This window comes from Dysidea avara, chromosome 9 (assembly GCF_963678975.1).
Source record: "Dysidea avara chromosome 9, odDysAvar1.4, whole genome shotgun sequence".
Classification (NCBI taxonomy): Eukaryota; Metazoa; Porifera; class Demospongiae; order Dictyoceratida; family Dysideidae; genus Dysidea; species Dysidea avara.
In genome coordinates, this window is record NC_089280.1 from 15,695,362 (window position 1) to 15,709,266 (window position 13,905).

Below are 13,905 nucleotides of genomic sequence, written 5' to 3' on the forward strand. Positions count from 1 at the left end.
TGTGTACTCTATACATAAGTCACATGTGTCCGAGGCATTTGTAATCATATCAAAGATCCCTAGTGGGATATATAGCATTCTCAGAATATCCACACAGATGTGGCCATCTCTCTAATATAAGAGGCAACTCATGTTTTCCCCATGAACATATTAATCTACTGCATATCTCTAACGCTAGTGCTGTGTTTTTTCACTCCCTGTAGCTAATGCCAATGAATGTTGCATCACACTAGTGTTGAGCCTTTGATGTACTGTAAACTTTTGTGGTTATTTAAAGCAATGAATAGTTAATTTGGACCCCATTTGTTGGCTCCATGCCATGTATATGGACATATGCATGTGTGTGGTTTATATAGTATGTGTTTGGTGCATGTGTGTGTGTACATGTGTGTGTGTGCATGTGTGTGTGTGCATGCGTATGTGACTGTGTGTGGTAAAAAAATTGGTGTGTCTGACACCAAAATGTCGCTAAATACACATCACTTGCCAAGTTGGTGTGTATATTGCAACACTTTGGTGTGTATATTGCAACACTTTGGTGTGCAGGACATACTTCATGGTGTGTCAGACACACTTCATATTTTAGAGTCTGTGTGTTTGTGTGCATTTGTGGTCATAAACATTGGGCGCATTTGACACCTAAAATATTTAATGATCAAATCACAAAATTAATTTTATAGTGCAAATCTACTTTTTAATAGTTTTAAGCTATTCTCAATACCTTAAATTACAAGAAAATTCTTGAAATATTTTCAAAACTGTGCCCTGCTCTTATTAGCAACCCACTAAACATGAAATTCTAATTATTTAATGTGCTCATATGGATGATTTTCCGAAGTTCAGTCACAAACGCATGTGCTTAATTTTTTCGTGGAAACAAACTTTCTTTGGAACAACAATAAGTCACATATGATCTGTAGTAAATGGGTCTGCAAGTTCAATGTGCTCACATAACTCAGTGACTGATACATGTGTTTTTGTTTTTTTTTTCTTTTAAATATTGGATGTTGCATTTGAATTGAAGTCATAATCATTAGCTAAATTTTGTTGACAAATGCATAGCTATATCCCTCTACTTTGGGGTCACATAAAGACATAATCGCAAGAGTTAAAAGAATAATTATATTTGAGCTTTTGCTACATATTGCTATCATGATGCAGATGATACGGTTGGGGTTGTAGACCAGGCAGTGCTTTAATATTGTGGAGTGATGATCACGTGATCAGTGTACTGACATGCTCAGTTAATCTCCTTACTAATCGCATGCAATTCTCCTAGCTATCCTCTAAAAAGTTGATGTGCCAAACGTACAGTTACAGGCTAGATGTGTTAGTTGGATTTTCGCTGATTTTGTGGTTTTGGGGGTTATCAGCGAAAATTTTAGCCTTGAAATATTTAGACCTCCATCTGACATAGTCTAATACATTTTGGGAGTGTTTGCAAATCCGCGAAAACTTGCTCAACCTCGAAATAGTTAGGCTATACGGTACTACTGTACTAGTCTCGCGCCAGGTGCTTATCGATTTTTAGATTTCGAGGTTGAGCAATGTTGCTAAAAATAAAAATTTCGCGGATTTGCAAACACTCCCAAACTATAATGAAGGTCTAAATATTTCGAGGGTAAAATTTTCGCTGATGACACCCAAAACCGCGAAATCAGCGAAAATTTTCCCTCTCGAAATATTTAGGCTATCGGTATAAGCGCCGGCTGTAGATTCTTATATATACTTGGGTTCGCTATGGACGTGACAGGAGAGGTTAAAGTCTAGTGCTAGTCAAGCTGTGTACGTTATAGTTACGTGAGTTTTTGTGGTAATCAATACGTTTTGTGACCCATTCACTGTGAATTTCTGCGTAGATTTATACAGGGCGGAGCCGGGCTTGAGATACAGCTCTGCAGATACTGCAGAGCTATTTGTTTCTAATGTAGTGAGGGTTAATGAGTGTCAAGAGGTCAAAATGCCATTATAGAGTGTTCCTTTCCAAATATCTGCTATTGAATTTGCCATAGCTAGAACAAGAAAGTGATTTTCATCCTCAAAATGACCTCTGATTCTGGCTCTGATTTCCTTCCGCTATCGCTCATTTACATCTCCATTCACTGCTCTTTCCAAATCTAGTCCAGGATCTGAGGTATATCTATTACATGTCATGGGGGTGGGCGTTTCTGGACTAAGTTTTACAGAGAGAGAAGACCATCATGATTATGATGAATGTGTACAACAATAACAACAAAAAAGAGACAAGTATGTGAATCCTCGGACTAACATGCGACTACTACACAGTAGTCAGTTGTGGGCATGGCAAGGAAAGAAAAAGTGTAACTACATGCATACATACATACATACATACATACAATAAGAAAAAGCCCTATAAGGTAACTACAAAATCTAGTTCAATCAGTCTGGGTCGATAGTCCATTCTTTACAGTTCCTCCCAAAAAAGATCCTCTGAGATGCAGAAATTGATGCCCCAGCCATTTCATTCAAAACAGCTCTAACACTGGCTTTTGAAAACAATAAATCTTGATCCATGAAAAAAACTACATCTTTAAGTGCATTGACTGAATCAGGAAGGTAGTGACCCAAGACGTTAACTTCAACAGTAGTGTAATAATTAGCGATATTCAAACGGTCCAACTCTGCAAGCAGCTGCAAATATTCAGGCTTTTGTTGCTTTCGATAGTGAGCAGACTCAAGGTGCTGTCGTGAGTCAAGAGGACAGGTTAGTTCAATAATACCCATCAAAGAAGAATGGGAATTATAGAGAATGAGGTCAGGACGATAAGGTGTGATCAATACTGTTGAAGGAATGATTTCCTGTGGTGATTCATTAAAGCGAAAACCATTTAAGTCAGCATACACCCTGACATCTTGGTGATCAGTAAAAAGGGTCGTCAACTTGGAGACTAAAATATGCAATGATTGTGACAATAAGTGTACCTCTGTTGAGATAGTGCCATTGGGCAGCCACCAAGAATATGGGCTGTAGTTGGCCGGATCGAGTCACACAAGGTACATTTGGCATTACTCTGTATGTGCCAACGACGTAAGTTGACTGCAGTGGGCAGTGTGTCTGAGGAAGCCCTCAACAAAAAGAAAAGCTGTCCAGGATGAAACCCACTTAAGAGCTTGTTCCATGTTCTGCAAGAAGACTCCAATCTTGCTGAATCTAGAAATTTATATTGTACACTGAGATGATTAAGGTGAGTTTCACAATCTGAAGTAACTGTCTTGGCTAACTGAGCCTTGGCTGTTTTATATAAGGATCGAGCCAATGGCATGGAAGAGAGATGACTTCGTGCAGCAAACAGGATGGTATAGTCTTGTGACTGGAACTGTAGAAGAACATTGCCAAGATGGAGATGCAAGCCAGTTCCTGCAGTCTGGAATCGGATGAAGTGGAAATACATGAAAGTAAACTAAGCTTTGCTTCCCTAGATACATGGGAAACACTAGGGCAGCAAATACCAGGGTAATATAAAATATAAAATCGCCCTGGTGGCATTCCTTGGGAGCTGTAACCACTTCTTAAGGTAACGTGTAACTGTAGATTCAAGTTTTTTGATTGTGTGATTGGTGATGGCATCCACACATAAGCGAAACCTCAATAATGAAATGATGTAATTCCTATAGATCCACAACTTGTACTCTCCACGAATTGGGAGAGAGTCTGTAGCAGATAATAATTCAGTTAAGAAGGAAATTTTGTCCCACTTTCTGATATTAATCTAGTTGTTCCTTTGGACAAAGGGATACCTTGAGATAGGTGTTTAGCACCATCAAAAAGAAATGAGACACATTTAGATGGCTTTTGTATTAGAAAATTGATTATTTCTCCTCGAGAGTAGAACGGATTCTAACATGCTTGGTGCCGAATTGGAGCCAATGAAATAGGCTATCAGTGATATAAATTGTGAGTGGTAAAGTGTAGGGTGCTAGGAGAAAACGGTCTAAATTTACAATTTGAGAAAATGCTAAAAAATTATGTGGCTGGGGTTTCTGGACACCAGTAAAAGTAGGCGTACCTGGCATTGCTATGGGAATTGCTGCACTCCACTGAGTGCCGTGGCCCAGCAGAGACTGGTAGCATCCTGTTTGGCTGGTTACTTTGTTTATGGCAGCGATTTTTTTTAGCAACAGGATTGCGTTATGCTGCTCCGGACCTTGCAGTTGTCTTGCAACGCTTTCAAAGATGTGAAGTTTGATCTACTGCCTGGAAATCTGTACTGTCCCTTACCTAAACACAGAAACAGCATACTTTAGTAATGTGGCCCAGCGGATCCTTGGCTGCTGGTTGTGTTGATTACAGCTTCTCCGGACTGCTGGCTGTGTTGATTGCGCATTCAAGTTGATACGGCACAGGTAATGGGCCAGTTGTACTATCTCTAAACCATATATCTGTTCACTGTATAGTGATTAACTATTTGTCGTACATGTGGTCGCTTAGAATTATGAACAATGCCCTCAATCTACTGTTACATGTGTTAATACGCGTTTAGAAAAATTTTTTTACACAAAAATGTTCTACATGCGCAAGCAAATCATGACAAATCTCAGTAATCCTTGAAGCTATCAAGATAAAACTTTGGTATTTTATAGCACACAAGTGGGGTACTTAAGTGCTCAAATCATAGCCTGATTGGTTTCCATTCCATCCTTCAGTAGCGGATTATAAACGAAGTGTCCAGAATACGCAGCTGTCCGAAACCCCCTTACCTTATTATACCATTTATTACATGACCCTGGTATGGGGGAATTTGCTACATTGCATCAGTTCAGGCCATTTTGACATGCCAAAATGTCCACGAATTGAGGCTCTTCTAACATCATTTCAGTAGAAATATGCCTATTCCAGCTGGCATTGAACAAAGTATAGCAAATGTCCGCAAACTCAAAACTATCAAACTGATCTGTGTTGAGATCAGATAATTATGTGGTCGCATGTTTTGTCTGAGGATTCAGATACTGTTTATTTTGTTTTGTATGTTTTTATCGTGAGCATTGTGATGGTTTTCTCTCGTGATTCATTATGGCCTAATGTACTTTAATTCATGACTCCACTAGCTACAAAAGGGGGAAAAAAACATTTAGTTGCAAAATGTAATTGTTTTATTACTGCTTGATTGTGATAAATCAATATTCGTATAAAGTTCCATAGTCTAGGTTGGTAAAAGGAATAAGAATCCATAGTCGAGCTAGTATGAGCTGTGTTGTGGTATAGTTTCGATGGATTGTTGAAGGGTTTATGAAAAAGGATATCAGCTACTTCATAAATATATGTACATTAGCAAGTTGGATTAACCTTTTCCTATAGTCTGATCAATAACCTGTGGGTATGAACTTATAGTAGCACACCTTTGTACTTTTCAACTAATTCATTGTCTTTTAACAGATAAGGTCTTCACTGAGTAGAACAGTATGACAGTTTAGACCTTCCTATATGGAGATATAAAGGATTTTCTTGCCTATAAAGACAATGCATGTCCTTGAAGACTCTACATAACAGACTTGTAGGCTTTAGAAGAAACCATTTCATAGTGTTCTCTCCATGATAATGAATTAGTGAAAAGCAGGTTATATAGAACTGGGGTTCTCTTGCATTGCTGGCAGTGAGAACAATGCAGTATAGAGTCAACATTCAAAAAATGTTGCTACTTCTAAAAATCGAGGGCCATGGAGCTATTTATCTAATAGGTTTTGTTTTGTAATAATGCATACAGGATTATCACATTAATAAAGTTATATTAATTTTGTATGTTGTAATTAATGTCTTATTTTTCATAATTCTCTAATTATGTTGCTATGCACTGCTAAAGAAGCACTATTCAAGCAAACAACATATTATGCACAGAAGTAGTGCTTTTTCTTGTAAATTCTCTCTCAAGGCTTATTTCTGTTCCATATTGCCTTTCAACTCAAAGGGATACGCTATATCTGGTAGCCTACAAGGCGTGCACCATTTTTTAAGTTGTTATATACCTGTAAAACCCAAAGGGAAGGTAGTTCACAAAATCTATAGAGAGTCACCACACCCGTATTTCAGACCGCCAAAAAGAAACCACTTCAGAACAAAGCTTACCTGTGCGGTAGTCTAATACAGACTTAGATTCTTACATGCTGGCTGTTTACCATTCAAAAGTTTTACTCATGTGGGTGCATACAGACAAACATAGATATAGGTACAGATATATTCCAGTCACAGCAGGTGGGCTGTGGGATGCTCACTTGGTGTGTGTTGCAGATTGTGCATTTTTAGTCAGTAGCAGATCTTTGTGGATGAAAATGGTTAGTGAAATTTCTTTGTAGCAGCAACAGTGAAATACAGCACTTTCCAGATGATGCCCTTGGAAGATGGGAGATTAATGAGCTTGCATTTACTGGCCTGAACACTATTCACTTAAACCATCTGTGCTAGAGACATTACAGTGAATAGGTGAATCACTGCACTATACTGTTGCGCCATCTAACATCACTTGTCATGTTGTTAGGAAATCCAACCACCATTATATGCACAGATGGTCTTCTTTGGTGATACAGTCTGGGCACCACAACTGAGGTCCATCAATACCCTAATTAAGATAACTTTGCATGCTAAAGATATCTTACCACCAAAGGGTGCCCAGTTTCCACTTTAATTGTTTTGTAACAGTACATACACCTTTATGACTCCCTGTATTCACAGGCTTTAGCCTTCTCACAGGTCCCTAGTCGGATAGCATTCATAGATATAGGTATGGTATTATACCCATCACAAACTAATTTTACTAACTGAATGTATGACTGAGTAAATATTAGTGTTGCACCAATAATCGGTTGAATAATCGGTAACAGCCTGCAAGTATCGGCATCAGTTACCAAGTAGACTGAGTAACTGAAACCCACAATCAATCATTAACAGACATGTGACAGTGGTGAATACAGCAGTAAGTGGTAAAGCACTTATTTACTGTAACTGTTTAAGGTTGTTTGTGAAAAGTATGGTTGCAAGGTTATAGCAAGCTGTATATATGACATTGTGTACCCATGCAATTAGTCAATCGCCCTTTGCAAAGGGTCTGGAATCCCACTAAAAACACTGAGAAGCTGTTTACAACTACTTGGTTTCCTTTCTATGGTTATTTTGACATTTACCGATACCAATTATTCACACCTTCCCGTAACTAATATGCTGATATTCACTGATATTCTTCAATTCTTCAGAACAGCAGGAGGAGAAAATCACTTAAAGTTTACATGAAAATTGCAATTGTACAGATAATGTAATTAAATATGTGGGCAGCCAAGTCTACAATGTTTGCTATAGCTTGGCCACTTTGCATATATCACCCTGATATCAGTGCAACAGTAGTAAATAGTTTGGTTCTTGTAATTCAGGTGTACATGACAGATGTTATATATGTGTATATTTTAATAGGAAAAATGATGATAAAGACGTTATATCTACTACTGATTGTAAGCAATGTTATTGCTGCTTTATCACAACACCAATCTTTTCCATCTACAATTGATGTTAGTGAGAGCTGTGAAGCAGCAATTCGCAGACTTTCAACATTGGAAGTCACAGAACCAACCTTGATGGCTCAATACTGGGACTCCTGGGGAAAACCAAATCACGGTATGATGTATGGTCATACTGTCTTCCTTGGCTACTATGATGAGTGTATTGATTTGAAGAACACAGCAGTGGGTGAAACAAAGTACTGCATTTATGCAATGGAAATGAACTCTACTACCTTGCTTGATTCCAAAGATGACATTTGCCATTCTGAGGACTGTCCCAAGCCATTGAATTTCAATGCATCAACCAGTATTGAGATTGGAGTATGTTATCCTTCAGCATGTTCTCCAAATGAATTTGCAACTGTGTTATCAAGGATGGATATCTCCAGTACCACATCAGTGACTGTTGATCCATTCAATAATGTTTTGGACACTCACATAACAAAACTTACCAGTACCAGTGATGTACCATCATTCTGTCCCCAAACTGATCCAGAGTATGATGGAGGCACAGTAGCAGTCATTGTAGTGCTTGCAGTCTTGGTAGGTTTAGTAGTAATTGGGACTAGTTTAGACTTCTTTTCATGGTTGCTTTCCATTTATGAAACTCAAGGTGGTGATGCAAAAAATATTAAGAAGGATAAAGATGGAGAAAAGTCTGCTGATCTTCCGAGTTTGAAGAACTTCATTACAGCTTTTTCCTTATGTAGCACTGTTCCTACCCTGTTGAACACAAAGCAATCACCTTCAGTAGTAAAAGCTGTCAATGCTATTAAAGTCTTAGCTCTTTTGTGCGAAATTGTGTTCCATGCTTATATGCTAATTAAAATTTCCCCGCGTGTTAGCCAGAATATTCCACACTATATCAGTAAATTTCATACCAAAATAGTTAGTCAACCATTCATGAACATAACCTTTGCTGTTGATACATTTTTTCTTTTAAGTGGTACACTGTCTTCCTATCTAACATTTAAGGACATGGAGAAGCACAAAAGGTTTAGATTTTGGTACTTTTATGTCAACCGATATTTCCGCCTAGCTCCAATGTTGTACTTAGCAACATTCGTTTCCTACAAATTGTTTGTACATTTCTCACAAGGTGCTTTATGGAGTTTCCCAGAAGTTGGCTGTTCATTAACCTGGTGGCTTAATGTATTTTTCATTAATAATTATGCCCCTGCCTTTGCCATATGTGTTGGACCAAGCTGGCATGTTAGTGCTGATATGCAGCTATTTGTGATTTCTCCAATATTCATATTGGCATTATACCATGGAGGATTTGCTGGAGTGATTGTATTGGCTTTGGGCATAGTTGGATCAACTGCTACCATTGGAGTTGTTGCTGGTAGGAATGGCTTTATGGGTGCCATGTATGCCAATCCAGTAATACCGAAAATGTTTGAACAGGCACAATATTTACACTCTCAGATTTTTTATAGAATTAATCCTTATCTGGTTGGTATTCTCTTGGGATACATTCTTTACAAGAAGTATAGCATAGCTAAATTAAAAATCGCCAATTCAACAAAATGTTTTATATACATTTTATTGTGGCTTGTAGCAATATTCCTTTGTAGTAATACGCTATTTGGAACAATAGGAGAATGCAATGGCACTCGTCCTTTCACTGATTTGGAAAATATCATTTTCCTGATGTTTGGAGGATTGGCTTGGAGTATTGGTGTTGCCATCATCATCTATAATTGTAATACAGGCTATGGGGGCATGACGAATGCTATATTGTCTTGGCCTGGATGGGATCCACTAGTTAGGTTATCTTATGGAGTGGTCTTGTTCCACATGTTGGTGATGTTTTACATAATGGGAACTATGCAGACAAACTTTATATTTACAAACACCGTATTTGCTATGCTCTGTGTAAATTTTGCTGTTGGAGCTTTCAGTGTATCAGCAGTGTTTGTTCTGATTGCAGAAATCCCTATATCAAAAGTAGTGTCACTTTGCTTCAAGCTAACTGGAACAGAAATTCGTAGCAAATGATTTTAAACTCTTGGTAGTGTAATTCAGTTTTCTTAGGATTTACTGTTAGTACTACATATAGCGTGTGTTTACTCCTTTTTTAAAATAATGAAAGAAGTTAAAAGCAGCAATGAATGTATTACATCTTTCTACTAATGTAAGAAATTGATACAAATAAAAGTCTTATGCAGGAACCAAAATGATCAAATTATAAGTGCCTATAACATTAAATACACAATGGTATAAACTTAATAGTAAAGATCTCTTATACCATGTGTTTTTTTTTTGAGGTTGCAGCGTATCCACTCTCTGGTCACTTTTAATGATAATCATTCTTGTCATCTTTTTACATACCAAGGCATTGAATTTGTGTATGGATATACCTGCTTTTAGGTGTGCATGTAATAGTATAGATGTCACAACTAATAATGTTGTTGAAGAGCCTAGACTACTATAGCTATATTATATGATAATTAAGGAAGTATGAATGGCTGCAAGCATTTGTAACAATTGGTTTGTTGAACACAGAAAACAGTTAAAGTACTGTAACCACACTCTTAAAATTTGTCAAGTGGGAGAGGCTCAGATTTTCAAGCAAAACAATGATATAGCTTCCCTAGAACAAAAACAGTGAGGTAAAATTAATTGTCACAGTATTCTAATACAACAGTCACACTCAGTCTATGCACCATATCAATGCCATAGTACATTTACCTACAATTGGAGCCATTAGGACTGATGATGCTGTACAATGGTGCCCTATGCTTACAGTGTGTTGCTGCTGTTATTCTGATGATAATGCACTTTGGGATCACAACCAACTCACAATACATATTCCAGTCCATCTTCTTTTTGTTTATGCTAGGGGATATAGCCATTGAACTATTTGCTACCTGCATCCTGGCTTCACAGTGTATCTTAGCAACAGATTACAGCTGTCCTCTCCATCAAGGGACAAGTGGATCTTCAGATGCAGCCTTGCTTATAGTATAAGCTTACTCATCCTGTTTGGTTCTTTCATAGTAACACGTGATGGCAGGTACATAATTCTACCAAGTGGTCATTGTAACTATTGGGCTTTAGACTATGATACCATATTGATCCCACGTACCAACGCTGTTGTCAATAAAATATTTCAAATAGCATTGTTTATAGTCTACCTGTGCTACTACTACAAGCTCAGCACCAGCTTCGGAGGCTTCTAAGAAGCAGAATCGTGTGCTCTATTCAAGATTGCCATTTCCATTGGTGGAACCATTGGCATCTCTGAATTCATCTTTCTGCTGGAGTTGTTCTTTGCTGTTGATTACATTGGTGGGATAGTTGCCGCTATATTGCTGTCCATACAGCGGTGCGTCATCATGACCTCCTTTCTGTATTATAAAAGGATGACCAAGCTTTGCAGAGATGTCTTCAATAAGGATACTTCTCCATAAACAATACGTAATAAGAACTAATTGTTTATTTACCTCTGTATTTATCCATGTGCATTAGCTTTAAGATTGTATTATTAAGCACTCCTAAAATGGTATTTCTTGTACATGTAATGGTTGTGATGTAGACATGACTGCATATGTACTGTTGATTGCACAATCATTTAAGATTGCAAGACAGAAGCTGGGAATTTGAGCTTGTCAAATCAGGGTTACACCACGGAATGAGGCATGTTGGAATTAAACAGTGATTTCTTGCTATGATAGCTATATCAGCTACAGTAGTAATGTAGCTCACTGGTTATTGACCATCTAAGGTTTTATGCACAATAACTCAGGAATAAATTTTTGACAGACCTATGTGTACTATCTCCCAGCACTCACAACAAAAATTGATCCCAACAGTATGATAAGGATGACAATTATAGTGGACGACGTGCATCCATCAATTATTGACCATTTCTACTTATTATTGACTTACCTATAAAATCAAGAAATGGACCATAATGAATTTCAAGCAATAATTAAAAAGCTATACAAACAACCTAACCACTAACATGACAAGGGTTTAATTTACAACTAAAAATGAATTTAATTTAAACATACCATTCAAAGAGATATACACACATTTAGTGAGGTTTTTATGTACATTCACGTAGTAGTTCACACATGTACATGTAGGCCATGATCAACTTGTACACATTAGCTAGTTGTGTACTCAGAGGTTCTTATTGCAATAGTTTGTATCCGTGTACTGTATTGTGTTTGCGTATTTGGTAAGTTTACTTTTGACTCTGTTGTCATAGTGCTCGAGGAATGATGCCGAATGTCATCGAAGACAACTCTACATCAGAACCTATGTGAGCTATATTCATTGTACATATTACAAATATGTATAATTGATGGCATTTAGTCAGTCGTACCTCTGAATGAGAAGTGTGGTCTACTGGAATGGGTACACAACACAAATGGACTGAGACAAATACTCAATAAAATTTATCAGTATGCACATAATGCAACATGTTCATACGTGTACTTTTGTCACTAGGCAAAGGGGTATGTACACAACAGGTAAAGAATTAAAGGAGATTGCAAAGGCAGTTGAGAAAGACCCAGAGTAAGTGATGTGTTTAATGTTCCTTCCTCATGTTCATCTTTACACAGAATTGCAAGAGACGTGTTCCTTAACCAACTACTACCAAAGTATGCAATAAAACTGTATATTGTTCTCCAGTAGTAGTGTTCAGCTTTGTAAAGGTTCCCTGTTGTGTTTGATGAGTGGTTTTTGCATAATTTTCTGGACCCCACTGCTTGGTATGATAGATAATACTATTGTTAGATGTAACATGTTGTATGCTTCATGTTACAGGTATCAAGCACGTGTGGCATACATTCGAACATGTGCTGTAATGTCAATAGTTGGCTATATACTGGGATTAGGTGACAGACATGGAGAGAACATACTATTTGATTCTACCAATGGAGACTGTGTACATGTTGACTTTAACTGCTTGTTTAACAGGGTACGATTCATTGTGTTAGTTTCATAAGTAAGTTTTGTAAATTGCAGGGAGAACAATTAGGAGTACCAGAAAGAGTACCTTTCCGTCTCACCCACAATATGGTCCATGCTATGGTAAGAATAAGTACCAGGGTTAATCACCGTATACGTGACTCCATATAAGGGATAACAGGGTATGAGGGAATATTTTGTAAAAGTTGTGAGGTGACACTTAGGTTATTGAGAGAACAGAGTGATCCCTTAATGTGGTAAGTGATTTTAATACTTGTTACTGTAGGAGATTTAGATAATTCTTTGATGGTCTGTATATGTAGTGTTTTAAAAACCTTTATACATGACTCACTTGTGGAGTGGAATAGAGGAAGAGGTAGAAGTGAATCAACACTTGCCAATAAGGAGACAGTATGGATCAGTTTAGTTTAACAGTTGTAATGTATACGGCCGTACTACAGACTACTTCTATTAAAAACATTGAGGATCGTTTGTTGGGAAATTTCCCTAAAGCAAAAGGACTACCATTGTCAATTGAAGGACAAGTACATTCTCTTATACAGGTGTGATGATAAATTGTTAAGTAACTCTGTTTGCATCATATTTACATTTCATTAGGAGGCAACAGATATTGACAATCTCAGTAAAATGTTTATTGGATGGGCTGCTTACATGTGAAAGCCAAACACGTATAATTTTAGACAACAATGTTTTTATCATGATCACTGTGTAGATATTGCCAATCATTTCCAGTCACAAATGTACATTATGCCAAATTTCACTTGCATTGTTGTTAAAGCATACAGGGTGGCCAGATAAAGGATGTCTAATAGAACAGTCACCAGATAAAATATCTGGTGGAAATAATAAGCTATAACAAGGAAGTTAAATATAATAAAGTTTGAGACCATGCTCCCAGACCTTCTTGTATAAAAAAATATACAGTCGGACCTCTCTAATCCGACACCTGCGTAATCCAGAGTCCTCTGTAATCTGACCAAAATGTCATTTACCAACACCTTTGTATAGAAAACAACCTCTGTATTCTGACACCTCTGTACTCCATAATCTGACACCAAATTTGATTCCTTAGACTTGGAAATACATTGTTTTTTTACCTTTGTAATCTGACAGAGAATAATAGCAGCATTAAGCGTTTAATTGGTTGACAATACTAGGAATTAATTCATGTAAAATTTTTCATTTTACTTGTAATTTACTGCATAATCAACATAATTCTAGATATGATGCAATGTCAGATTACAGAGGTGACTTGATAATCTAACAACCTTGTAGCTCCTTAATCCAGCAAAATTCTTATCAGAGAGGTTTGACTGTGCTTTGTACCTCACTGTCAGAGTGTGCTTCAGTTGCACACTGAACAAATTTAGTTATAATTTTGTTGTGTCCTTGTTAATGTCTGTTACTATTAGTTTGTTTGTTTGTTTGTCATGTATTACTCATTTTTGTGGTTTC

The 13,905-nt window shown here is 37.3% G+C and overlaps 1 protein-coding gene across 3 annotated transcripts; it reads left to right on the top strand.

Annotated features, from left to right (window-relative positions):
* Window positions 1-1,766: 1,766 nt before the first annotated feature.
* Window positions 1,767-13,095, top strand: LOC136267211 (uncharacterized). Of its 3 annotated transcripts, XM_066062302.1 has the most exons (12): window positions 1,767-1,800; window positions 7,418-8,046; window positions 11,723-11,776; window positions 11,830-11,918; window positions 11,965-12,033; window positions 12,081-12,119; window positions 12,174-12,230; window positions 12,286-12,439; window positions 12,487-12,552; window positions 12,602-12,686; window positions 12,753-12,992; window positions 13,048-13,095. In XM_066062302.1, exons 2-10 carry the CDS (start codon window positions 7,423-7,425, stop codon window positions 12,605-12,607), a joined length of 1,158 nt encoding a protein of 385 aa, XP_065918374.1. In that variant the 5' UTR covers window positions 1,767-1,800; window positions 7,418-7,422; the 3' UTR covers window positions 12,608-12,686; window positions 12,753-12,992; window positions 13,048-13,095. The 3 variants fall into 3 exon arrangements, with proteins under 3 accessions (XP_065918374.1, XP_065918372.1, XP_065918373.1); XM_066062300.1 differs by lacking the exons at window positions 11,723-11,776; window positions 11,830-11,918; window positions 11,965-12,033; ... (5 more) ...; window positions 12,753-12,992; window positions 13,048-13,095 and having other exon boundaries at window positions 7,418-11,715; XM_066062301.1 differs by lacking the exons at window positions 11,723-11,776; window positions 11,830-11,918; window positions 11,965-12,033; ... (5 more) ...; window positions 12,753-12,992; window positions 13,048-13,095 and having other exon boundaries at window positions 1,767-1,785; window positions 7,418-11,715.
* Window positions 13,096-13,905: the final 810 nt, after the last annotated feature.